This window comes from Nansenia antarctica (assembly GCF_963989245.1).
Source record: "Nansenia antarctica genome assembly, chromosome: 17".
Classification (NCBI taxonomy): domain Eukaryota; kingdom Metazoa; phylum Chordata; class Actinopteri; order Argentiniformes; family Microstomatidae; genus Nansenia; species Nansenia antarctica.
The window spans coordinates 22,626,224-22,654,153 of NC_137687.1; the positions used below are offsets into that span (position 1 = coordinate 22,626,224).

The window sequence follows — 27,930 nt, forward strand, 5'->3', positions numbered from 1 at the left end:
AAACGAGTTAACTAAAATGAGGGAACTAATTAATCAAAACAAGGGGATGAATTGTTCAAACGAGGCCACGATTTACGACATGGTGCCACACAACAGCATTGAGTGCTCAATGTGGCAAATTGTGGTTGTTGTTTTATTTTAGTTTTTTCTCTCTCTTTGGCCACTCCAGGGGGGTATTCTTTTGATAACTGTCGCGAGACCTATCAAAAAAATAAACAGCCTGGATTTTCCTTTAGCGACGTTGATGGAACACCCCCCAGGGCTCCGTAGAGGTCAAACACAGAGACCGGTCTGGTGACTGTTATGACATGTTTGTTGTTTGAGAAAAAGAAAAGCAAAATCAACATCTCGACACATAGGCTATGTTCTGCAATATGTTTAAGCATATTAAGTCAGTCGAAGACCCCCCATCTTTTTTTTATGCGACTTGAAGCGCTACCAATATGTCGAAGGTGACGATGTCATTGATGCCGTCACAGAAGATAATTCTAGCACAGTTGGAAAGCCAAGATCCACGCCTCTCCTGAGTTACATGGCGTTCGCCTATGCAGTTTACTGTGTTGTGACTAACCAACCACACTTCTACACATATGAAATGGAAGCAGAGATCAGGCTCGCAATTGGACCTGTGTTTTGTCGTCTATGCAAATATACAGTAGATGCAAAAACAACAACGGTCTGATTCATAACTGTTAACACACGCTATCTCTGCATGTTGTATAAACAATGTTATTCTGTCGTTCAGGATAATGGTTTCAGATTACAGGAATGATTACTACGGTATGTCTCATCTCTCTACTACGGTATGTCTCATATTTCCATTTCTTAGATCTCCCAGACCCGGGGGAGGCCGAGGGAGGTAGAAATCGGAGGACGGGCTCATTGTGATGCATGGGATGGAATGAGGAAGGGCATCAAACATGTGGGAATGATCCCATGACTTCTTCTGTCCGTTCCGTGCGTTACAATGAGCCCGCCGTCCTCTGGTTTCTACCTCCGCCGGCCTCGCCTGTCCCAGACCCACCTGTCATCTTCCACACCACCAACAGGCTGGCGATCAGGAACGTCCTCCCCTCCATACTTCGGTCTCTTCTTTGGATGCTCCTGTAGGTCACACACACACACCCACAGACAGACACACACACACAGACAAACACACACACACACACACACACACAAAGCCTAATACTGTTAAAATAGTCGAGGAGAACACACAGTAGTGACATTTATAAATGGTAAATGGACTGCACTTTTATAGCGCCTTTTTTGCTGCTCCAAAGAGCTTTACAACGGCCTCTCATTCACCCATTCACACACACATTCACACACCAGCCATGCAAGGCGCCGGCCCGCTCACTGGGAGCAATTTTGGGGTTCAGTGTCTTGCCCAAGGACACTTCGACATGCGGCCAGCCGGGGCTCGAACCGCTGATCTGCCAACCTTGTGGTCATTAGACGGCGACTCTACCTCCTGCGCCACAGCCGCCCCATATACATAATATATATAGAACACTATGTAGGCACCGGGACATAGATGCCGTTGTAGGAACCACAGGGTAAAGCTGTTCTACAGTACAAGCTGTTTCAAAGTATACTATCAACACAACTGTTGTTAGAGGTGCACAGAAAAAACAGGAAAAGAAGACGCCATTTTCTATCTTCAACCAGCCATTTTAGCTCTCACTTCAACCCTGTACTGTTCCAGAAAATCAAACATCAGGGGTCTCCTAAAGTCCTCCTAGCACTAAGACTGAATTGAGGCATGGAATATCACATTGAGTTATTCCCTTATACCATTATATATCATCTGTCAAATACTCAATCTATGCTGTGAATATAATAATCATAATTCTTCTCATGTTGTCATCATTATTGTTGGTGTATTTGGGCACCAACAAAGTGTTCGTTGTTCATAATCCTTCTCCTGTATCAGTGATACAAATGCGTTTAAGGTAGAATATATATATATATTAAAAAAAACAAAAAAAACAAAAAAACATACCGTGCACGTAGTCAACAAGTCTTCACAATATCAGTCTGTCAGCCTCCGTGTGTGTCTATGCCTACTCTACTGAGGAGGATGTGGACAAGGAAGAGACGTGTGATTGGCCCGTTCTCTGCCACAATCAGAGCCCTTGAAGATGGATACGTCTGGTGTCTCTGTGACAGGGGAGGCTGGTGGAGGTAGAAATCGGAGGACGGGCTCATTGTAATGCATGGGACGGAATGAGGAACGGTGTCAAGCACACGTGGGTTGATACTGTTCATAATTCTGTTCCGTTCCATCTACAACGAGCCCTGTCCTCCCTTGCCGTGTGACTTCTCCGAAATGAGTCTGTGCTGGGGAAGGTAAGGCCCTCCCATGTCACTTTTACACGCTACTAAAAAGTATTCTCTCCTTTGAAACAACAGTGACCGAATGTGTATTAACTATATCTTAAGAGGTAAAAACTCGCCTTTATCCAAAGCGCTTTACAACGGCCTCTCATTCACCCGTTCACACACACATTCACACACCAATGGCGGCAAGCTGCCATGCAAGGCGCCGGCCCCGCTCACTGGGAGCAATTTTGGGGTTCAGTGTCTTGCCCAAGGACACTTCTACATGTGGCCAGCGAGGCTCGAACCGCCGATCTGCCAACCTTGCGATCATTAGACGGCGGCTCTACCTCCTGCACCACAGCCGCCCCATGTTACCGCCCCAAGCTACTCATATCTACGTCCTAAGATTCTGAGAAACTGGAAATGCTTATTTCAGAATGCACAGAAGTCAAGCTGCTTCAGAGAGATGAGATCTTCCCACAAGGCAACTTCCTGTATGACACCAGTAAACCTCAACACCCCCCCCCCACACCCCTTCACCCCCCCCCCCCCCCCCTGCCCCCATAACGTACTCATGACACCTGTTACACCCACTAACACACTGTCCTAAATACACACTCTCTCTCTTTCTCTCTCACCCTGGCTCTAAGACACTCTCTCCGAAAAAAACACGCACTCTCTCACACTGTCCTAAAACACACACTCTGATCCTGGCATTAAGACCTCAGAAACACTCAGAAACACTATCACACATAACAAAAACAAGATCAACTAAATAAGGCATAAAACACGTCATGTAAGAATTTGTCAGGTAAGAAATTCCATCTAGACTAAAAGAGGGTAATAATCACACAAACAAAACAGACTCCCCGTTAGACTACACTACCCAGAGAGCATCATCAACAAACTAGCTGAAGATCAGTGTGTTTACATTTAGCAGACGCCTTTATCCAAAGCGACTTACAACAAATACATTTAGTTCAAGTAAGTGAATCATCTATCCATCAGTCATAGCAAGATGCTATGCTATGGATAGATAGATAGATAGATAGATAGATAGATAGATAGATAGATAGATAGATAGATAGATAGATAGATGGATAGATAGATAGATAGATAGTTAGATAAACAGACAGACAGACCAATTGACTGACAGACAGAGAGACAGACAGACTGAGTGATCAACAGATAAATAGATAGATAGAAAGATAGAGAGAGAGATAGAGAGATAGAGAGAGAGATAGATAGATAGACAGAAATACAGACAGAAATACAGACAGACAGTTACACAGTCAGACAGTTACACAGACAGACAGTCAGACAGTTAGACAGACAGACAGACCGACAGACAGTCAGACAGTTAGACAGACAGACAGACAGACAGACAGACAGTTAGACAGACAGACAGACAGACAGCTAGTGTTAACAGTGGCTTCACGTCCAGGACTCTGAGCCCTCTATGAAGGGCAGGCTAGTGTCCCCAGGGTCCCCCAGCCCTGACCCCCAGCCCTCTGACCTCTACTGTGGCCATTGTTATGCATGACAGACAACACCTCCGCCATTATGTGTGCAAATTAATACAGTTGGATACTCATCATCTCTACCTATCTTCCTCCAGAGACTGAAGACCCGTCTCCTCAGGCTACCTTGACTGTCCCTCCTAAAGACCTCTTCACCCCCCCCCTCCCCACTACCCCCCTGTATAATTCCTCTACTGTTAATATCGATATATTAACATGTCTAAAATGTAAATGTAAAAAACGTACATCTTATCTACTGGACTAGATAGAGTAAGAACAGTGCCACCTGGTGGTTGGATAACTAACAATGCAAGCCGTGGTGCAGAGTTCTCATAATTATTCACTTTATTGTTATGTATTTTATACACGTATACATATGCATACATACAAATATACACATACATGTACCGATACATGTAAATATACAAATACCTATGCTTTAATGTTAAGAGAGATATCTATCGTTTATTATGTGCATCCATAGAAATATATGATTATTTCACGTACGTAGTATTATTCTTGGACATTCTTTTGTAAGACAAAGAAGGACAGTATAAGCATTCCGGAATGCGACAGGAGTCGATGGTCACTGTGATGTCATCACCACACTGTGATGTCATCACCAGACTGTGATGTCATCACCACACTGTGATGTCATCACCATACTGTAGACTACATGTGCTAGGTGTGTCGTCCCAGGGGAGGCTGGGGGAGGTCGAAATCGGAGGATGGAATGACACGCGTTCGATACCGTTCCTCGATCCGTTCCCGGGCATTTCCAATGAGCCCCATTCCTCCAATTCCCTGGGTGTGTTCCCGGGCTTTTGTTCTAGCCAGAACTAGCCTCTACCTGACTCTAGTTCATTCACCTTCCAAGCAGGCTGATGGATCACGGCGAGTTCACGGTTTTGATTTCATTGATTTGAAGAGGGTGAGGCTGGTGAAGGTAGAAATGGGAGGACGGGCTCATTCTAACACACAGAGTGGAATGAGGAACGGTATCAAACACAGGTAGAACGAAAGCGAAGGATGGGCTGCGTTACGACGAGCCCTGTCCTCCGATTTCTACCTCCGCCAGCCTCCACAGGTTCACAACCCCTTGGATGGTAGAAGTGGCACTGGCAGACGGTCCAACACATGACGTCTACTGTTGGAGTTTCTTCTGGCGGACCTCACAAGAGGGAGAGGTTTGGACCTCAGGAGAGGGAGAGGTTTGGCCCTGAACAGTCCATCTCGCTGGGCTGCGCCTTTGATCGTCTCGGCTTATCTCTGTCGGAACTGTTCCGAGGATGGGTCCGGCTGATTGGCTGCCTGGCAGTTGTTCTAAGGTTCCTATTGGCCAGCTGCCCCGTTGGTTTGATCCTGCAATGGTGTGTACGTGTCTGTGTGTGTGTGTGTGTGTGTATGTGTGTGTGTGTGTGTGTGTGTGTGTGTGTGTGTGTGTGTGTGTGTGTGTGTGTGTGTAGTCAAAGCCAGATCTCATCACTGCTCTTGCTGTTGACCTTATAGATGTAGCCCACCATAGGGTATCTGGCAAAGCCTGTAGGGGGGGAAACACACTTCAGTACAGTGGCAAGACACAGAGAGATAGATACATAGATAGATAGATAGATAGATAGATAGATAGATAGATACATACATACATACTGTAGATAGATAGATAGATAGATAGATAGACAGACAGATAGATAGACAGATAGATAGACAGACAGACAGAGAGAGAGAGAGAGAGACATACGTAGATACATAGATAGATAGATAGATAGATAGATAGATAGATAGATAGATAGATAGATAGATAGACAGACAGACAGACATGTGACCTCTGACCTCTGGCAGCATAGGCAGCAGACAGATCTTCCTCCTCTTCCTCTGTCCATTTCCTCCTCTCTCCTGGGTTCAGTCTGCAGGCCTCTCGTGCTGCAGGCGGAGAGGATGTAACAGAGGGAACAAGACAGAAGACATGAGAGACAGGGGTCAGAGCCCACTGCACCAAAATGGCCGCCCAGTTTCCTGCTCCTATGATCCACTTCAATAGGGTAAGGGTAACTCAGTACACAAATGTGGATTCCACTCACTTCCTCTGCTGCATCTGTACTCAGCTTGTCTTGTGTGGCTCTACCTCCAAATCGGGTTGTTTTTTTCACACCTCTCTTGGAGGTCTGGAGAATTTTAGATTAGCCGATCGGGCTTGGATGGAACTGAGCCGAGCGATTGGAGAACGTTGCAATTATATTAAACACCCCCTCACCCCACCCCTCACCCACACACCCAGACCCACACACACTCAGGGCTCCGTCCTGGGGCCCTTACTGTTCTCCCTCTATACCAACTCTCTTGGCTCAGTAATTCCATCACATGGTTTCTCCTACCAATGCTACACAGATGACACTCGACTCTTCCTCTCCTCCTGGTTCCAGCTCATATCAGATTCAAGACCCTGGTGCGCGCCTACAAAGGGAACAGACCCTCCCGACTTGCAAGCAATGGTCAGCCCCCAAACACCTGCCAGATCCCTCCGCTCTTCCACCTCGGCTGTACGATTGGCTGGACCTCTACGTGGATGCAGCAGTCACGCTACTCTGTCACAGCTTTCCACTGTCCTGGCTCCCCGCTGGTGGAACAAGCTTCTCACTGCTGTCAGGACTGCAGAGTCACTACTTATCTTCCGCCGTGGACTAAAGACCCATTTCTTCAGGCTACAGCTTAACTGTCCTTCCTAAGACCTCTTCATCCCCTCTACAACTCTGTACAGTTTCTCTACTGTAAAGAAAAAAAGAAAAAAAAGAAAGAAAAATCCTTTTCTAGCATTATGACTGCCAATGGCCCCTGGCCCTAGCATAGATTACTTGTAAGTCGCTTTGGATAAAGGCGTCTGCTGATCAGCCAAAAATGTAACATGTAATGTAAATGTAGATTCTGTTTTTTGGAGCTCTGCCCAAGCAAGGTATACGAACGGTTTAACATGTCGCTGCTAAATGCCAAAAATGTAACATGTAATGTAAATGTAAATTCCGTTTTTTGGAGCTCTGCCCAAACAAGGTATACGATGGGTTATACATGTTGTGAGACGTCACTCATCTCCACCCCGTTGAAGCTACTTTCTACGACAGATTTCCCCCAGGCTTCTTAAACTAGGAAAGTCCAGTCTCAACAAGATCAGCTCTACCCTGATAACCAATGACAGGTGAAGGAAATATAGCCGATGACTACCAGGAAGTGCTTTTCACCTGTTCAGCTCTTTCACACGAGTGCTAATGAAGGAACGTGGACATTGAGAGGAACCCACTCTAGTCCACTGTGATGACGAAGGGGATGACTTCCTCTCTTCCTCTCTTGTCTTCCACAGGTGTGAAATACTCGAAGGGTGTGTAGATAACATAGTAAAAGACCGTTATTGCAGGGCGCTTGGTGGCGTAACACTTTAAGCGTTGACCATGTAACCAGCAGGGTTCCCGGTTCGATTCCGGCTGTCGACATATCCTGCATGTCATCCCTCCTCTCTCTCACACATCCTTCCTGTCACTCTCTACTGTCTCTATCCTCCTCTCTCTCACATATCCTTCCTGTCACTCTCTACTGTCTCTATCCTCCTCTCTCTCACATATCCTTCCTGTCACTCTCTACTGTCTCTATCCTCCTCTCTCTCACATATCCTTCCTGTCAAATCTCTACTGTCTCTATCGCAATAAAAAGTCAAATGTGAGTGGGAATGCCCCATTATAATTTTTTTAAAAAGACTATTGTGGTGGATAATTGGTTATTGTGCTGGTTTTCATCTGGCCTACACCTGTTTAATTCTTTCACCTCACTGCAGAATTCAGATGAAGGAAAACACCTGCGGTGAAGGAAAGGAAGTCACCTGACACGCTACTGTGACACGCTACTGTGACACGCTACTGTACTGTTTGTTTTACAGCTTTGCTACATGGGAGACGTCCGGTCTAGTGGTTGTATTTCTGCGAGCAGCGGCGTACCTTTGCGGAGCGTGTTGAGGTCGTTGAGTTGCATGTTAGAGGGTAGAGACATGTTGTCCCTGGGCAGGTAGATCTTGTCTATCTTCACACTGACTGAATCACTACAGAGAAAATAACTTGTTAGACACACGCACGCACACACACACACACACACACACACACACACAGACACGCGCACGCACGCACGCACGCTCGCATACACACACACACACACAGACACACACACAGACACACACACACACACACACACACACACTAACGCGCACACACACCCTTTCAGCCCATTCACTACTGAGACAAGAGGAGGATATAGGAGGAAGTAAATACAGGCACACCCTAATATTGTAAATACACACGCACACACACACACCTACACACACACATACATACATACACACACACGCACACACACACACACACACATACATACATACACACACACGCACACACACACACCTACACACACACACATACATACACACACACACACACACACACATACACACACACACGCACACACACACACGCACACACGCACTGTGACGCACACACACATACATACACATACATACATACACACACACACACACACACACACACACACACACACACACACACACACGCACTGTGACGCACACACACATACATACACACACACACGCACACACACACACACACGCACTGTGACGCACACACACACACGCACACACACGCACACACACACACACACACACACACACACACACCCTTTCAGCCGATTCACTACTGAGACAAGAGGAGGATATAGAAGGAGGAAGTAAATACAGGCACACCCTAATATTGTAAATACACAATGAGGAGCAGGTCAACACATAAACAGACATCAGTCATTTATACACAAACATTATAAACCTGCTGTGCAGAACAACAGTTACCTTTTTTTAGTCATCAGAATCTCTACTGGTTCATCTGGAAAAAAACAAAAGAAAAAAACAAAACATGGAACGATGTCAGCGCCATTTCTACAGTTGTCATAGCAATGAGCAAACATTTTAGGGGATATCCCATCAGGTCTACCAACCCCCCTTCCCACCCCCCACTTCCTGTCGATTCCCCCAGAGACTCAGGCTGCGTTCTTGTCCAATGAAATGACTAACTAATGTGTTATCAATAATAATGAATAATGTATGATCGGTCATCCATTAATAGGACCAGATAATGTCACACAGTCGAACAATTAATTTTATTCAGTGAAAAAATTAAAGGTGTGAAGAAGTTACAACATTTCTTGGGGGGCGCTACGGGGTTGCTAAGACCTTATTTGGAGGGGGCTCAAGCCCCCCCAAGTCCCCTCCTAGCACCGCCTCTGAAACGTGACCATGTCCGATTTGAATTCTGACATGTCAGACTGTATGGCTCATGGCTCCTGTCTACTCATACAGTGTGATATGACGTGCTACGGGACGATTAACACGCAAGATGCATTGGGGACTGTGTTTATAGAATACTTAAGATAATATCTAATACTTTATCATTCTCGGTTTGGAAACATGAAATTGAAAATCATGGACCTCTGGCAGGATCAAAGCTGCCTTTTAGATATAGCCTAGCGAAAATGATCATGTTCGTTCCGGAAATCCCAAATATTTTAAAAGAACAGAGAGCCCCTTTCTCCTGGACATCGTGTCCAGACTCTCCTTGCGTGAGAAGACTGAATGTCTTTCTATTTCGTTTTTATACTGGTCAGCGCCATTTCTACAGTTGTCATAGCAATGAGCAAACATTGTAGGGGATATCCCATCAGGTCTACCAACCCCCCCCTCCCTCCTCCCCCACCCCCCTTCCCACCCCCCACTTCCTGTCGTCTCACCAATGACCTTCCCCTTGATCTTCTGGAGCAGGCAGAGCACCAGCAGGCTGAGGATGAGGAGGGTGACGAAGGCCACAGCGCCCCCTGTCAGGATCCCAAGCATCGGCACCTCCACGCGAGACTGGAGGAACTCTGGGAAAACAGAAAGAGAGGCAGGATAGGTGTTTGTTAGTTGGTGTTTGGTAGTTGGTTAGATGTTTGGTAGTTGGATAGGTGTTTGGTAGTTGAATAGGTGTTTGGTAGTTAGATAGGTGTTTGGTAGTTGGTGTTTAGTAGTTGGATAGGTGTTAGGTAGTTAGATAGGTGTTAGGTAGTTAGATAGGTGTTTGGTAGTTAGATAGGTGTTTGGTAGTTAGATAGGTGTTTGGTAGTTAGATAGATGTTTGGTAGTTAGATAGGTGTTTAGTAGTTAGATAGGTGTTAGGTAGTTAGATAGGTGTTTGGTAGTTGGTGTTTGGTAGTTAGATAGGTGTTAGGTAGTTAGATAGGTGTTTAGTAGGTGTTTGGTAGTTAGATAGGTGTTAGGTAGTTAGATAGGTGTTAGGTAGTTAGATAGGTGTTAGGTAGTTAGATAGGTGTTAGGTAGTTAGATAGGTGTTAGGTAGTTAGATAGGTGTTAGGTAGTTAGATAGATGTTTGGTAGTTAGATAGGTGTTAGGTAGTTAGATAGGTGTTAGGTAGTTAGATAGGTGTTAGGTAGTTAGATAGGTGTTAGGTAGTTAGATAGGTGTTTGGTAGTTGGTGTTTGGTAGTTAGATAGGTGTTTGGTAGTTAGATAGGTGTTAGGTAGTTAGATAGGTGTTTGGTAGTTAGATATGTGTTAGGTAGTTAGATAGGTGTTTGGTAGTTGGATAGGTGTTAGGTAGTTAGATATGTGTTAGGTAGTTAGATAGATGTTAGGTAGTTAGATAGGTGTTTGGTAGTTGGTGTTTGGTAGTTAGATAGGTGTTAGGTAGTTAGATAGGTGTTAGGTAGTTAGATAGGTGTTAGGTAGTTAGATAGGTGTTTGGTAGTTAGATAAGTGTTTGGTAGTTAGATAGGTGTTAGGTAGTTAGATAGGTGTTTGGTAGTTAGATAGGTGTTAGGTAGTTAGATAGATGTTAGGTAGTTAGATAGGTGTTTGGTAGTTAGATAGGTGTTAGGTAGTTATATAGGTGTTAGGTAGTTAGATAGGTGTTAGGTAGTTAGATAGGTGTTAGGTAGTTATATAGGTGTTAGGTAGTTATATATGTGTTAGGTAGTTAGATAGGTGTTTGGTAGTTAGATAGGTGTTTGGTAGTTAGATAGATGTTTGGTAGTTAGATAGGTGTTTAGTAGTTAGATAGGTGTTTGGTAGTTGGTGTTAGGTAGTTAGATAGGTGTTTGGTAGTTGGTGTTTGGTAGTTAGATAGGTGTTTGGTAGTTAGATAGGTGTTAGGTAGTTAGATAGGTGTTTGGTAGTTAGATATGTGTTAGGTAGTTAGATAGGTGTTTGGTAGTTGGATAGGTGTTAGGTAGTTAGATATGTGTTAGGTAGTTAGATAGATGTTAGGTAGTTAGATAGGTGTTTGGTAGTTGGTGTTTGGTAGTTAGATAGGTGTTAGGTAGTTAGATAGGTGTTAGGTAGTTAGATAGGTGTTAGGTAGTTAGATAGGTGTTTGGTAGTTAGATAGGTGTTTGGTAGTTAGATAGGTGTTAGGTAGTTAGATAGGTGTTTGGTAGTTAGATAGGTGTTAGGTAGTTAGATAGATGTTAGGTAGTTAGATAGGTGTTAGGTAGTTATATAGGTGTTAGGTAGTTAGATAGGTGTTAGGTAGTTAGATAGGTGTTAGGTAGTTATATAGGTGTTAGGTAGTTATATAGGTGTTAGGTAGTTAGATAGGTGTTTGGTAGTTAGATAGGTGTTTGGTAGTTAGATAGATGTTTGGTAGTTAGATAGGTGTTTAGTAGTTAGATAGGTGTTTGGTAGTTGGTGTTAGGTAGTTAGATAGGTGTTAGGTAGTTAGATAGGTGTTTGGTAGTTAGATAGGTGTTAGGTAGTTAGATAGGTGTTAGGTAGTTAGATAGGTGTTTGGTAGTTAGATAGGTGTTAGGTAGTTGGTGTTAGGTAGTTAGATAGGTGTTAGGTAGTTAGATATGTGTTAGGTAGTTAGATAGGTGTTTGGTAGTTAGATATGTGTTAGGTAGTTAGATAGGTGTTAGGTAGTTAGATAGGTGTTAGGTAGTTAGATAGGTGTTTGGTAGTTAGATAGGTGTTTGGTAGTTAGATAGGTGTTAGGTAGTTAGATAGGTGTTAGGTAGTTAGATAGGTGTTAGGTAGTTGGATAGGTGTTTGGTAGTTAGATAGGTGTTAGGTAGTTAGATAGGTGTTAGGTAGTTAGATAGGTGTTAGGTAGTTATATAGGTGTTAGGTAGTTATATAGGTGTTAGGTAGTTAGATAGGTGTTAGGTAGTTAGATAGGTGTTTGGTAGTTAGATAGGTGTTTGGTAGTTAGATAGGTGTTTGGTAGTTAGATAGGTGTTTGGTAGTTGGATAGGTGTTTGGTAGTTAGATAGGTGTTAGGTAGTTAGATAGGTGTTAGGTAGTTAGATAGGTGTTTGGTAGTTAGATAGGTGTTTGGTAGTTGGTGTTAGGTAGTTAGATAGGTGTTAGGTAGTTAGATATGTGTTAGGTAGTTAGATACGTGTTTGGTAGTTAGATAGGTGTTAGGTAGTTAGATAGGTGTTAGGTAGTTAGATAGGTGTTTGGTAGTTAGATAGGTGTTTGGTAGTTAGATAGGTGTTTGGTAGTTAGATAGATGTTTGGTAGTTAGATAGGTGTTTAGTAGTTAGATAGGTGTTAGGTAGTTAGATAGGTGTTTGGTAGTTGGTGTTTGGTAGTTAGATAGGTGTTAGGTAGTTAGATAGGTGTTTAGTAGGTGTTTGGTAGTTAGATAGGTGTTAGGTAGTTAGATAGGTGTTAGGTAGTTAGATAGGTGTTAGGTAGTTAGATAGGTGTTAGGTAGTTAGATAGGTGTTAGGTAGTTAGATAGGTGTTAGGTAGTTAGATAGGTGTTAGGTAGTTAGATAGATGTTTGGTAGTTAGATAGGTGTTAGGTAGTTAGATAGGTGTTAGGTAGTTAGATAGGTGTTAGGTAGTTAGATAGGTGTTAGGTAGTTAGATAGGTGTTAGGTAGTTAGATAGGTGTTAGGTAGTTAGATAGGTGTTAGGTAGTTAGATAGATGTTTGGTAGTTAGATAGATGTTTGGTAGTTAGATAGGTGTTTGGTAGTTAGATAGATGTTTGGAAGTTAGATAGGTGTTTAGTAGTTAGATAGGTGTTTGGTAGTTGGTGTTAGGTAGTTAGATAGGTGTTTGGTAGTTGGTGTTTGGTAGTTAGATAGGTGTTTGGTAGTTAGATAGGTGTTAGGTAGTTAGATAGGTGTTTGGTAGTTAGATATGTGTTAGGTAGTTAGATAGGTGTTTGGTAGTTGGATAGGTGTTAGGTAGTTAGATATGTGTTAGGTAGTTAGATAGATGTTAGGTAGTTAGATAGGTGTTTGGTAGTTGGTGTTTGGTAGTTAGATAGGTGTTAGGTAGTTAGATAGGTGTTAGGTAGTTAGATAGGTGTTAGGTAGTTAGATAGGTGTTTGGTAGTTAGATAGGTGTTTGGTAGTTAGATAGGTGTTAGGTAGTTAGATAGGTGTTTGGTAGTTAGATAGGTGTTAGGTAGTTAGATAGATGTTAGGTAGTTAGATAGGTGTTAGGTAGTTATATAGGTGTTAGGTAGTTAGATAGGTGTTAGGTAGTTAGATAGGTGTTAGGTAGTTATATAGGTGTTAGGTAGTTATATAGGTGTTAGGTAGTTAGATAGGTGTTTGGTAGTTAGATAGGTGTTTGGTAGTTAGATAGATGTTTGGTAGTTAGATAGGTGTTTAGTAGTTAGATAGGTGTTTGGTAGTTGGTGTTAGGTAGTTAGATAGGTGTTAGGTAGTTAGATAGGTGTTTGGTAGTTAGATAGGTGTTAGGTAGTTAGATAGGTGTTAGGTAGTTAGATAGGTGTTTGGTAGTTAGATAGGTGTTAGGTAGTTGGTGTTAGGTAGTTAGATAGGTGTTAGGTAGTTAGATATGTGTTAGGTAGTTAGATAGGTGTTTGGTAGTTAGATATGTGTTAGGTAGTTAGATAGGTGTTAGGTAGTTAGATAGGTGTTAGGTAGTTAGATAGGTGTTAGGTAGTTAGATAGGTGTTAGGTAGTTAGATAGATGTTTGGTAGTTAGATAGGTGTTAGGTAGTTAGATAGGTGTTAGGTAGTTAGATAGGTGTTAGGTAGTTAGATAGGTGTTAGGTAGTTAGATAGGTGTTAGGTAGTTAGATAGGTGTTAGGTAGTTAGATAGGTGTTAGGTAGTTAGATAGATGTTTGGTAGTTAGATAGATGTTTGGTAGTTAGATAGGTGTTTAGTAGTTAGATAGGTGTTAGGTAGTTAGATAGGTGTTTGGTAGTTGGTGTTTGGTAGTTAGATAGGTGTTAGGTAGTTAGATAGGTGTTTGGTAGTTAGATAGGTGTTAGGTAGTTAGATAGGTGTTAGGTAGTTAGATAGGTGTTTGGTAGTTAGATAGGTGTTAGGTAGTTGGTGTTAGGTAGTTAGATAGGTGTTAGGTAGTTAGATATGTGTTAGGTAGTTAGATAGGTGTTTGGTAGTTAGATATGTGTTAGGTAGTTAGATAGGTGTTAGGTAGTTAGATAGGTGTTAGGTAGTTAGATAGGTGTTTGGTAGTTAGATAGGTGTTTGGTAGTTAGATAGGTGTTTGGTAGTTAGATAGGTGTTTGGTAGTTAGATAGGTGTTTGGTAGTTAGATAGGTGTTAGGTAGTTAGATAGGTGTTAGGTAGTTAGATAGGTGTTAGGTAGTTAGATAGGTGTTAGGTAGTTAGATAGGTGTTTGGTAGTTAGATAGGTGTTTGGTAGTTAGATAGGTGTTAGGTAGTTAGATAGGTGTTAGGTAGTTAGATAGGTGTTAGGTAGTTAGATAGGTGTTAGGTAGTTAGATAGGTGTTAGGTAGTTAGATAGGTGTTAGGTAGTTAGATAGGTGTTAGGTAGTTAGATAGGTGTTAGGTTGTTAGATAGCTGTTTGGTAGTTAGATAGGTGTTTGGTAGTTAGATAGGTGTTAGGTAGTTAGATAGATGTTTGGTAGTTAGATAGATGTTTGGTAGTTAGATAGGTGTTTAGTAGTTAGATAGGTGTTTGGTAGTTGGTGTTAGGTAGTTAGATAGGTGTTAGATACTTAGATAGGTGTTAGGTAGTTAGATAGGTGTTAGGTAGTTAGATAGGTGTTAGGTAGTTAGATAGGTGTTTGGTAGTTGGTGTTTGGTAGATAGATAGGTGTTTGGTAGTTGGTGTTTGGTAGTTAGATAGGTGTTAGGTAGTTAGATAGGTGTTTGGTAGTTAGATAGGTGTTTGGTAGTTAGATAGGTGTTTGGTAGTTAGATAGGTGTTTGGTAGTTAGATAGGTGTTAGGTAGTTAGATAGGTGTTAGGTAGTTAGATAGGTGTTAGGTAGTTAGATAGGTGTTAGGTAGTTAGATAGATGTTAGGTAGTTAGATAGGTGTTTGGTACAGGGTTTCCGTTAACCGGTAATTACCGGTCTTTGTCCGATAACATCTGTTGAAGTCCGACATATTTAAATCTCTTCGGTCATAATGTCCGGTGAAAATAACCGCTAAACCCAGTAGCCCATTCGGCGGTAACCCGCCCCATCTGGCAACCCTGTCTCTCAACGGCGCGAGTAGTTTAGTCAGTTAATTTAGTTTGATCTAGTCTAAATAAAACCACTGCAGTGACCGGAGTCAAGGTTATTGTTCTGCGTGTTTTGGATGTGCTAGAGCACAGTGAATGACCACCGAGGGCCGTGAGATGCGGCTAGTAAAGGACGCTAGCCATCTCAACCCCGTTCATTGATTGAGCCTGCCGTGCCCGTTCCAGCCCTGAGTCGGGAGAAGTACTACGGGAGTAGTGCGCTACTATCGACAACCTGGGCTACTGGTACCATTAGATTAGGATTGATTAGATTAGGTTGACAATACCACACTACATTTGAGTTTAGGGATATCAATGTTATATATGTGTGTATGTTTTATCTTTATGTATTAAATGTTATAATTGTTCCACATTTGAGACCTGTCTTCCCCCCACTCAGTTATTCAGTCGGTGTCCATCATTTAAGTTCAATTTAGTCTATCTATAGTGTTAGAGTTTAATTTGTGCCACTAAATTGAAATAGTCCACGGGTGTGTATCCCCCCGATACATCCTCCCCATTCTCATACTCCCGAGTCCGAGTAAGTATGATTTGACAGGCAGCTAGACTTAATGCCTTCCCAATCAGCGAGACGTTATAGAATTGACGTTGTTTTATTGATAAAAAGGGTAAAACTGGAAAGAGAATATAAAAACGTACATTACTGTCGTGAAACTATTCAACACACTTCAGTTAACGTAATGTGGAGTCCGTTCATTGATCGATCGATGCAGTCCGTTCAAATAGCCATCAAAAGCTAAACTAGGCATACTTAAAAAATTACCAATTAGATACTCAAATCCCATTAATGCAATTGAAATAAACATCTTAAAGTAGCCTACAGTCGTAATTCAAAGTAGCAAAGGTGACTAGGCTGCCCAGTGTGGCGCGCGTGCAGCCCTGGACATATTATGCCATAGTAGCGCATGCGAATCATGAAAGCCTATAATATAGTTCGCGATCTAATCGTATCGGATGAGAAATAGACATTAAATGGCATAGGCCTATATAGGCTACACAACAGCTAATCACCGCGACAAACACCTATATTATATTCTAATATGATGACCGGAATTTCTCCCGTTTGTCCGACACATTGAAATCTTCCCGGACACGTTGACCGGCACCAAATTTTTCTAATGGAAACCCTGGTTTGGTAGTTGGTGTTTGGTAGTTAGATAGGTGTTAGGTAGTTAGATAGGTGTTTGGTAGTTGGTGTTTGGTAGTTAGATAGGTGTTAGGTAGTTAGATAGGTGTTAGGTAGTTAGATAGGTGTTAGGTAGTTAGATAGGTGTTTGGTAGTTGGTGTTTGGTAGTTAGATATGTGTTAGGTAGTTAGATATGTGTTAGGTAGTTAGATAGGTGTTTGGTAGTTAGATAGGTGTTAGGTAGTTGGATAGGTGTTAGGTAGTTAGATAGGTGTTAGGTAGTTAGATAGGTGTTAGGTAGTTAGATAGGTGTTAGGTAGTTAGATAGGTGTTAGGTAGTTAGATAGGTGTTGGGTAGTTAGATATGTGTTAGGTAGTTAGATAGGTGTTAGGTAGTTAGATAGGTGTTTGGTAGTTAGATAGGTGGTTGGTAGTTAGATATGTGTTTGGTAGTTAGATAGGTGGTTGGTAGTTAGATAGGTGTTAGGTAGTTAGATAGGTGTTTGGTAGTTAGATAGGTGTTAGGTAGTTAGATAGGTGTTAGGTAGTTAGATTGGTGTTAGGTAGTTAGATAGGTGTTTGGTAGTTAGATAGGTGTTTGGTAGTTAGATAGGTGTTAGGTAGTTAGATATGTGTTTGGTAGTTAGATAGGTGTTTGGTAGTTAGATAGGTGTTTGGTAGTTAGATAGGTGTTAGGTAGTTGGATAGGTGTTAGGTAGTTAGATAGGTGTTAAGTAGTTAGATAGGTGTTAGGTAGTTAGATAGGTGTTTGGTAGTTAGATAGGTGTTAGGTAGTTAGATAGGTGTTAGGTAGTTAGATAGGTGTTTGGTAGTTAGATAGGTGTTAGGTAGTTAGATAGGTGTTAGGTAGTTAGATAGGTGTTAGGTAGTTAGATAGGTGTTAGGTAGTTAGATAGGTGTTAGGTAGTTAGATAGGTGTTAGGTAGTTAGATAGGTGTTTGGTAGTTAGATAGGTGTTAGGTAGTTAGATAGGTGTTTGGTAGTTAGATAGGTGTTAGGTAGTTAGATAGGTGTTTGGTAGTTAGATAGGTGTTAGGTAGTTAGATAGGTGTTAGGTAGTTAGATAGGTGTTAGGTAGTTAGATAGGTGTTTGGTAGTTAGATAGGTGTTTGGTAGTTAGATAGGTGTTTGGTAGTTAGATAGGTGTTTGGTAGTTAGATATGTGTTAGGTAGTTAGATAGGTGTTAGGTAGTTAGATAGGTGTTAGGTAGTTAGATAGGTGTTAGGTAGTTAGATAGGTGTTAGGTAGTTAGACAGGTGTTAGGTAGTTAGATAGGTGTTTGGTAGTTAGATAGGTGTTAGGTAGTTAGATAGGTGTTAGGTAGTTGGATAGGTGTTAGGTAGTTAGATAGGTGTTTGGTAGTTAGATAGGTGTTAGGTAGTTAGATAGGTGTTAGGTAGTTAGATAGGTGTAATAGGTAGTTAGATAGGTGTTAGGTAGTTAGATAGGTGTTAGGTAGTTAGATAGGTGTAATAGGTAGTTAGACAGGTGTTAGGTAGTTAGACAGGTGTTAGGTAGTTAGAAAGGTGTTTGGTAGTTAGATAGGTGTTTGGTAGTTAGATAGGTGTTAGGTAGTTAGATAGGTGTTAGGTAGTTAGATAGGTGTTAGGTAGTTAGATAGGTGTTTGGTAGATAGATAGGTGTTAGGTAGTTAGATAGGTGTTTGGTAGTTAGATAGGTGTTAGGTAGTTAGATAGGTGTTAGGTAGTTAGATAGGTGTAATAGGTAGTTAGATAGGTGTTAGGTAGTTAGATAGGTGTTTGGTAGTTAGATAGGTGTTAGGTAGTTAGATATGTGTTTAGTAGTTAGTTAGGTGTTAGGTAGTTAGATAGGTGTTAGGTAGTTAGATAGGTGTTAGGTAGTTAGATAGGTGTTTGGTAGTTAGATAGGTGTTTGGTAGTTGGATAGGTGTTAGGTAGTTAGATAGGTGTTAGGTAGTTAGATAGGTGTTAGGTAGTTAGATAGGTGTTAGGTAGTTAGATAGGTGTTTGGTAGTTAGATAGGTGTTAGGTAGTTAGATAGGTGTTAGGTAGTTAGATAGGTGTTAGGTAGTTAGATAGGTGTTAGGTAGTTAGATAGGTGTTAGGTAGTTAGATAGGTGTTAGGTAGTTAGATAGGTGTTAGGTAGTTAGATAGGTGTTTGGTAGTTAGATAGGTGTTAGGTAGTTAGATAGGTGTTTGGCAGTTAGATAGGTGTTAGGTAGTTAGATAGGTGTTTGGTAGTTAGATAGGTGTTAGGTAGTTAGATAGGTGTTAGGTAGTTAGATAGGTGTTAGGTAGTTAGATAGGTGTTTGGTAGTTAGATATGTGTTTGGTAGTTAGATAGGTGTTTGGTAGTTAGATAGGTGTTTGGTAGTTAGATATGTGTTAGGTAGTTAGATAGGTGTTAGGTAGTTAGATAGGTGTTAGGTAGTTAGATAGGTGTTAGGTAGTTAGATAGGTGTTAGGTAGTTAGACAGGTGTTAGGTAGTTAGATAGGTGTTTGGTAGTTAGATAGGTGTTAGGTAGTTAGATAGGTGTTAGGTAGTTAGATAGGTGTTAGGTAGTTAGATAGGTGTTAGGTAGTTGGATAGGTGTTAGGTAGTTAGATAGGTGTTTGGTAGTTAGATAGGTGTTAGGTAGTTAGATAGGTGTTAGGTAGTTAGATAGGTGTAATAGGTAGTTAGATAGGTGTTAGGTAGTTAGATAGGTGTTAGGTAGTTAGATAGGTGTAATAGGTAGTTAGACAGGTGTTAGGTAGTTAGACAGGTGTTAGGTAGTTAGAAAGGTGTTTGGTAGTTAGATAGGTGTTTGGTAGTTAGATAGGTGTTAGGTAGTTAGATAGGTGTTAGGTAGTTAGATAGGTGTTAGGTAGTTAGACAGGTGTTAGGTAGTTAGATAGGTGTTTGGTAGTTAGATAGGTGTTAGGTAGTTAGATAGGTGTTAGGTAGTTAGATAGGTGTTAGGTAGTTAGATAGGTGTTAGGTAGTTAGATAGGTGTTAGGTAGTTAGATAGGTGTTTGGTAGTTAGATAGGTGTTAGGTAGTTAGATAGGTGTTAGGTAGTTAGATATGTGTTAGGTAGTTAGATAGGTGTTAGGTAGTTAGATAGGTGTTAGGTAGTTAGACAGGTGTTAGGTAGTTAGATAGGTGTTTGGTAGTTAGACAGGTGTTAGGTAGTTAGATAGGTGTTTGGTAGTTAGATAGGTGTTAGGTAGTTAGATAGGTGTTTGGTAGTTAGATAGGTGTTAGGTAGTTAGACAGGTGTTAGGTAGTTAGATAGGTGTTTGGTAGTTAGACAGGTGTTAGGTAGTTAGATAGGTGTTTGGTAGTTAGATAGGTGTTAGGTAGTTAGATAGGTGTTTGGTAGTTAGATAGGTGTTAGGTAGTTAGATAGGTGTTTGGTAGTTAGATAGGTGTTAGGTAGTTAGATAGGTGTTAGGTAGTTAGATAGGTGTAATAGGTAGTTAGATAGGTGTTAGGTAGTTAGATAGGTGTTTGGTAGTTAGATAGGTGTTAGGTAGTTAGATAGGTGTTTAGTAGTTAGATAGGTGTTAGGTAGTTAGATAGGTGTTAGGTAGTTAGATAGGTGTTAGGTAGTTAGATAGGTGTTTGGTAGTTAGATAGGTGTTTGGTAGTTGGATAGGTGTTAGGTAGTTAGATAGGTGTTAGGTAGTTAGATAGGTGTTAGGTAGTTAGATAGGTGTTAGGTAGTTAGATAGGTGTTTGGTAGTTAGATAGGTGTTAGGTAGTTAGATAGGTGTTAGGTAGTTAGATAGGTGTTAGGTAGTTAGATAGGTGTTAGGTAGTTAGATAGGTGTTTGGTAGTTAGATAGGTGTTAGGTAGTTAGATAGGTGTTTGGTAGTTAGATAGGTGTTAGGTAGTTAGATAGGTGTTTGGTAGTTAGATAGGTGTTAGGTAGTTAGATAGGTGTTAGGTAGTTAGATAGGTGTTAGGTAGTTAGATAGGTGTTTGGTAGTTAGATAGGTGTTAGGTAGTTAGATAGGTGTTAGGTAGTTAGATAGGTGTTAGGTAGTTAGATAGGTGTTAGGTAGTTGGATAGGTGTTAGGTAGTTAGATAGGTGTTAGGTAGTTAGATAGGTGTTAGGTAGTTAGATAGGTGTTAGGTAGTTAGATAGGTGTTAAGTAGTTAGATAGGTGTTAGGTAGTTAGATAGGTGTTTGGTAGTTAGATAGGTGTTTGGTAGTTAGATAGGTGTTAGGTAGTTAGATATGTGTTAGGTAGTTAGATAGGTGTTAGGTAGTTAGATAGGTGTTAGGTAGTTAGATAGATGTTAGGTAGTTAGATAGGTGTTAGGTAGTTAGACAGGTGTTAGGTAGTTAGATAGGTGTTTGGTAGTTAGATAGGTGTTAGGTAGTTAGATAGGTGTTAGGTAGTTGGATAGGTGTTAGGTAGTTAGATAGGTGTTTGGTAGTTAGATAGGTGTTTGGTAGTTAGATAGGTGTTAGGTAGTTAGATAGGTGTTAGGTAGTTAGATAGGTGTAATAGGTAGTTAGATAGGTGTAATAGGTAGTTAGATAGGTGTTAGGTAGTTAGATAGGTGTTAGGTAGTTAGATAGGTGTTAGGTAGTTAGATAGGTGTTAGGTAGTTAGATAGGTGTTTGGTAGTTAGATAGGTGTCAGGTAGTTAGATAGGTGTTAGGTAGTTAGATAGGTGTTAGGTAGTTAGATAGGTGTTAGGTAGTTAGATAGGTGTTTGGTAGTTAGATAGGTGTTAGGTAGTTAGACAGGTGTTAGGTAGTTAGATAGGTGTTTGGTAGTTAGATAGGTGTTAGGTAGTTAGATAGGTGTTAGGTAGTTAGATAGGTGTAATAGGTAGTTAGATAGGTGTTAGGTAGTTAGATAGGTGTTTGGTAGTTAGATAGGTGTTAGGTAGTTAGATATGTGTTTAGTAGTTAGATAGGTGTTAGGTAGTTAGATAGGTGTTAGGTAGTTAGATAGGTGTTTGGTAGTTAGATAGGTGTTTGGTAGTTGGATAGGTGTTAGGTAGTTAGATAGGTGTTAGGTAGTTAGATAGGTGTTAGGTAGTTAGATAGGTGTTAGGTAGTTAGATAGGTGTTTGGTAGTTAGATAGGTGTTAGGTAGTTAGATAGGTGTTAGGTAGTTAGATAGGTGTTAGGTAGTTAGATAGGTGTTTGGTAGTTAGATAGGTGTTTGGTAGTTAGATAGGTGTTTGGTAGTTAGATAGGTGTTTGGTAGTTAGATATGTGTTAGGTAGTTAGATAGGTGTTAGGTAGTTAGATAGGTGTTAGGTAGTTAGATAGGTGTTTGGTAGTTAGATAGGTGTTAGGTAGTTAGATAGGTGTTTGGTAGTTAGATAGGTGTTAGGTAGTTAGATAGGTGTTAGGTAGTTAGATAGGTGTTAGGTAGTTAGATAGGTGTTTGGTAGTTAGATAGGTGTTTGGTAGTTAGATAGGTGTTTGGTAGTTAGATAGGTGTTTGGTAGTTAGATATGTGTTAGGTAGTTAGATAGGTGTTAGGTAGTTAGATAGGTGTTAGGTAGTTAGATAGGTGTTAGGTAGTTAGATAGGTGTTAGGTAGTTAGATAGGTGTTTGGTAGTTAGATAGGTGTTTGGCAGTTAGATAGGTGTTAGGTAGTTAGATAGGTGTTTGGTAGTTAGATAGGTGTTAGGTAGTTAGATAGGTGTTAGGTAGTTAGATAGGTGTTAGGTAGTTAGATAGGTGTTAGGTAGTTAGATAGGTGTTAGGTAGTTAGATAGGTGTTAGGTAGTTAGATAGGTGTTAGGTAGTTAGATAGGTGTTAGGTAGTTAGATAGGTGTTAGGTAGTTAGATAGGTAGTTAGATAGGTGTTTGGTAGTTAGATAGGTGTTAGGTAGTTAGATAGGTGTTAGGTAGTTAGATAGGTGTTAGGTAGTTAGTTAGGTGTTAGGTAGTTAGATAGGTAGTTAGATAGGTGTTTGGTAGTTAGATAGGTGTTAGGTAGTTAGATAGGTGTTAGGTAGTTAGATAGGTGTTTGGTAGTTAGATAGGTGTTTGGTAGTTAGATAGGTGTTTGGTAGTTATATAGGTGTTAGGTAGTTAGATAGGTGTTAGGTAGTTAGATAGGTGTTAGGTAGTTAGATAGGTGTTTGGTAGTTAGATAGGTGTTAGGTAGTTAGATAGGTGTTTGGTAGTTAGATAGGTGTTTGGTAGTTAGATAGGTGTTAGGTAGTTAGATAGGTGTTAGGTTAGATAGGTGTTAGGTAGTTAGATAGGTGTTAGGTAGTTAGATAGGTGTTAGGTAGTTAGATAGGTGTTAGGTAGTTAGATAGGTGTTTGGTAGTTAGATAGGTGTTAGGTAGTTAGATAGGTGTTAGGTAGTTAGATAGGTGTTAGGTTAGATAGGTGTTAGGTAGTTAGATAGGTGTTAGGTAGTTAGATAGGTGTTTAGTAGTTAGATAGGTGTTTGGTAGCTGGATAGGTGTTTGGTAGTTGAAAATACACCTCTAGGTTGCCACCACCACAAAATTCAGTTAATATTTCCAAACAACATTTCCTCCCATATAATAATATAACCTTCCGAAATGGAGTCGTTCATAAGCGTTTGTGTTTCAGCCACACACCATTTGAGGAAGTAGCCACAAGAGACAGAAAGGCGAGAATCTGTGAGTCTACAACCCTGACAGCAACAACATCTGGTAGAATCCATTTTAAGAAAGAGCTTTTTCCAGACCAAAACAGCGTTCTTAAATGAAATATTTCTTAGTCCCAGATAGCTACCAATTAAACGTTCATTACACCCATCAGATCAGATCTCATGTTTTGTCGTTGCATCCTGTTTGTCCTGTTGCGTTTCCCGTAGTTGTTCTTCCGGGTTCAGAGCACGCTGGCGTCCGCGATGTGACTGCCGCTTCTGTTCCCGGTCCTGTCTCCTGTCCTTTTGTATCCTGTCTTTTTGTATCCTGTCCTGTCTCCTTTTGTATCCTGTCTTTTTGTATCCTGTCTTATCCTTTTTGTATCCTGTCCCGCCGAACTCCGCTGCCTTCACCCCCGCCATCTCCCGCCTCTCACCGCCTTCACTACCGGACTGCATTACTCACCGCCTTCACTACCGGACTGCAATACTCACCGCCTTCACTACCGGACTGCAGTACTCACCGCCTTCACTACCGGACTGCAGTACTCACCGCCTCACCGTTCCTGTCCCCGGGCTCTGTGTTGCCGACCGACCCGCTGCGCGCCGCTCTCAGACATCGCTGGCCTGGCCGTGCTGTGCTATTACCCTCGTCCCGGGAGGTAGCCACCGCTCCCTCCCCGGTTCGGGGGTTGCCATCTCCGCAGGTGAGTGTCGGTCGTTCCCAGCCTTCACTCACTGCTGCGCGATTTGGTCGCTGGCATGGCACGGCTAGGCTGGCCGGCCGCGCGGGTTCGGTCCCAGGCTGGCAATACAGATGACAACGGCAACGGCTGCTGCTGCCACCAAGGCAGGCATTCTCCGCTGCCGCCGCCACATCCATCGAGGCTCCCAGCAACATCAACACCGGACTCTACACCACCCCCCCCTCCCCGTTCGCTGACTCTGTGTTCCATGTCACTTGTTGTTGTTGCTTGTTGTTTTTTGTGTCTCCCCATGTGTGTCCTATATTGTCAGCGTCTTTGAGCCTTGGAAAAGCGCTATATAAATTGAATTAATTATTATTATTATTATTATAAGGAAGTTTTTAGAAAGCTTGAATGTTACATTTAATAGACCTTTAATGGTGAGACTCCCATCAAATTATCCAGAGGGTAAGATGAGGCTTTTACCACACTGCACACACCCATCTAATCCTCTCAATAATGTCCTGTGACCCCCAACAGCATGATTGCGGGCTATGCCAACGCATCATAATGATGTCCAAGTGTAGTCTAATCGTCTAAAAGATGCTCTAATTGGTTGAATATGAACCTTAATGTGGTCTAACAGGTGCAACACAGAGATAATGTTTATCTTCATACAAACTTATTTGAAATCCAATTTGAACCCAATTTGAAATCAGAGGACCCCATTATCAATCCCAACCCCAAGTTTGGGAACTGCTGGCATAGGAGGAGGAGTAGAAGTATTCAGCATAGTTGCACCACGTCAAGAAATCAGGGGAGGCTGGTGGAGGCAGAAACCAGAGGTAATGTATGGGATGGAATAGGGAATGGAATGTCTCCCTCCACAGTGCCACAGTGGTAGAGAGAGAGAGAGAGAGAGAGAGAGAGAGAGAGAGAGAGAGAGAGAGAGAGAGAGAGAGAGAGAGAGAGAGAGAGAGGGAGGGAGAGAGGGAGACAGAGAGAGAGAAAGGTTGACAGAGAGAGAGAGGTTGAGGGTGACAGAGAGAGAGAGTGACAGACACACAGAGAGAGACAGAGAGAGAGAGAGAGAGAAGTTGAGGGTGACAGAGAAAGAGAGTGACAGACACAGAGAGAGAGAGATAAAGGGTGACAGAAAGAGAGAGTGACAGAGAGAGAGAGAGAGAGAGAGACAGAGAGAGAGAGAAGTTAACAGAGACAGAGAGAGAGAGTGACAGAGAGAGGTTGAGGGTGACAGAGAGAGTCAGAGAGAGAGAGAGATAAAGAGTGACAGAGACAGAGAGAGAGAGAGAGAGGTTGAGGGTGACAGAGAGAAAGAAGGTGACAAAGAGAGAGAGTGACAGAGACAGAGAGAGAGAGAGAGAGAGAGAGAGAGAGACCTGTCAGAGTGAGGTTACTCTGCGTGGCTCCGACACTGTTGCTGGCGTTCACCGACACGTTCCCCGATAGGCTGCTCAGGGTGACGCGCAGCGTGTGATTGGTCAGCCAGGGGTAGCTCTGGGAGTCCACGACGAGGAAGTCGGAGGTGTTGGCTACCAGCTGACCGGACTGGTCCACCCAGCTGATGGTGGCGGGGGGGTTGGACCGTACCAAGGCGAAGAGGACCAGGGAGAGACCAGGGTCGGCAGTGTCGGTGTAGTGAGCATTCACCCGCAGGATCTCTGGCTGGACTGAAGCACAGAATGGGGGGGGAGCTGAAGACATCAAGACACTGGTACACACATAAAGGCTGATTTTGGCCCGATTTCCCCCCTTCCAACCAAGGACAGCAAACGCCCGATTATCGGGTTGGCTCTAAAGATAATCCTACAAGATTATCCTGGGGTGTGAGGTGTGTTAAGTCCATTTTCTCGGGGCCGACGATCGTAAATATTAAACGTGTTCAATATTTACGATCAAAAATCCCCTTGTGTGTGGGCGACTCCCGAGTCCGAGCCGTAAAGTATCACCTGAGGACCAAGGGGAGGCTGGTGGAAGTAGAATCGGAGATCGGAGGACGGGTTCATTGTAAGGCATGGAACCGAATGAGGAATGGTACCGAATGTGTGGTTTGATACCGTTCCTCATTCCGATCCACGCCTTACAACCAAACTCCCCAGTCTCCCCAGAACCGTTCCGTTCCATGCACTACAATGAGCCCGTCCTCTGATTTCTACACCAAACAGCCTCCACCACCTTAGGGATACTAGTTAGTTACCCCCGCCCCCCCCCAACCCAACACTCACATGCTAAAGCAGACAATACACACCCCCTACCCCCCCCTCCCCCTCCCAACACTGGCCATCCCAACACTCACATTCTACAGCAGACACTAGCCCCACCCCCAACCCTCCAACACTGCCCATCCCATCCCAACACTCACATTCTACAGCTGACAATACCCCCCCTGCCAACCCCTCCTCTCCCCCCCCCCCCCCCCAGCACTGGCCAACCCAACACTCACATGCTACAGCTGACACTCCCCTGACCCCCCCCCCCAACCACCCACCCATCCCCCAACACTGGCCACCCCAACACTCACACTGCACGTTGAGCGTGACGGTAGCGTTGTAGCTAGCTCCCCCAGCGTGGTGCGGTCTGGCCGTGGCACACACCAGCTCCCGGTCCCACTTCCTGGGCCTCAGGGAGAAGCTGCTGTTGTGGTGCCTGGAGTCTGGCCTCCGGACCCCCCTCCCTCCCCCCCCCGGTGAGGTCATCACCAGGCGCCCCGGTGGACCCGCCCCCACCTCCGCCTTCCCCCCCGCCTCTCTCTGCCTCTCCCCGTTCAGGTACCACGTCAGCAGGTGCGGGGAGCGGGGGTCCCAGCCTTCTGATTGGCAGTTGAATTTGTGGGTGACGTTCTCTTGCACCGTGATGGCGGACCGGTGGCGTCCATCGATCCGCGGGGCGGGTTCAACCACACCTGGAGGAGGAGGGAGATTCACCCACTTGTTAGAAACATCTGGATCAGATAAACCCGATGGCATTGGCTTGACTATTCGGTTGTTAAGTCGTGACGTGTTTCCGGGTCCAACATTGGCTGAGGCGCTCTCTTCGAAATGCCGCAGTAATAATAATAATTCATTATATTTGTATAGCGCTTTTACGAGGCTCAAAGACGCTGACAATATGGGAAAAACGGGAAAATGCTGTGTCCCTTGTTGTATGAATAGATCCGAGTCTAAACAACTATTTAACTGTCGTTCTACCGCTTTAGTACACTGGTACTCTGGTGCGGGGAAGTTTTGGTTTGGACCCGGAAATTGCTAAAAAATCACGCGTGACGTCAGACTTAACAACCGAATCGTCTGTCTGCATGTAGTAGGTCTGTTAGGTCTACATATGGCCACCTTCTTAAAAGTAATGGCTTATGTCACTTTTGAGAAAAAATCTTTTTTTGCCTTAATATCACATATTAGACTAGATTTGGTTCCCTTTATTCTGTTTTGCACAAAACTTTAAAATACGACTTACGCCATTATTTCAAGAAGGTGACGATATGGGTCTTATGGTGACTGATGTGTCGGATGATTCTCTTACTTTAGACAAAATGTATTTGTCGTAAGTAGCTTTGGATAAAAGCGTCTGCTAAATTGTCCAAAATGTCAAATGTAAAATGCCTGCCTGTCACAGACATCCTTAAATATTCCAAAGAATAATACAATATTGAAGCATTTGATGTGTACTCTGTGTGGGGATATATGTTCTATGACTCCTCTGTGTTAGTTTGTGTTAGTGATCAGGTGATCAGGTGATCAGGTGTTGCTCACCCGAGCGGCTCCGTGCCCAGGCCCAGCCCAGCGTGTAGAGCAGCAGGACAGCAGTACTGGACCCCCGCCTCAGACACACACACCCCATGCTGTCCCACGGGGGCGCTGCCAACACACACCTACCTGCTGGGACACACACACACACAGACGCACGCACGCACGCACACGCACACGCACACGCACACGCACACACACACACACACACGCACACACACACACACACACACAAGCACACAAGCGCACGCACGCAGGCAGGCAGGCACACGCACACACACACACACACACACACACACACACACACACACA

The 27,930-nt window shown here is 42.8% G+C and overlaps 1 protein-coding gene across 1 annotated transcript; it reads right to left on the minus strand.

Moving 5' to 3' along the window:
• Positions 1 to 5,308: 5,308 nt before the first annotated feature.
• On the minus strand, positions 5,309 to 27,712 carry tmem25 (transmembrane protein 25; the record flags this gene model as incomplete). The annotated part of the gene is made up of 8 exons (XM_080547404.1): positions 5,309 to 5,382; positions 5,673 to 5,762; positions 7,820 to 7,920; positions 8,734 to 8,767; positions 9,669 to 9,800; positions 25,255 to 25,545; positions 26,397 to 26,777; positions 27,625 to 27,712. 8 exons carry the CDS (start codon positions 27,710 to 27,712, stop codon positions 5,309 to 5,311), a joined length of 1,191 nt encoding a protein of 396 aa, XP_080403530.1.
• Between the last annotated feature and the right edge of the window lie 218 nt (positions 27,713 to 27,930).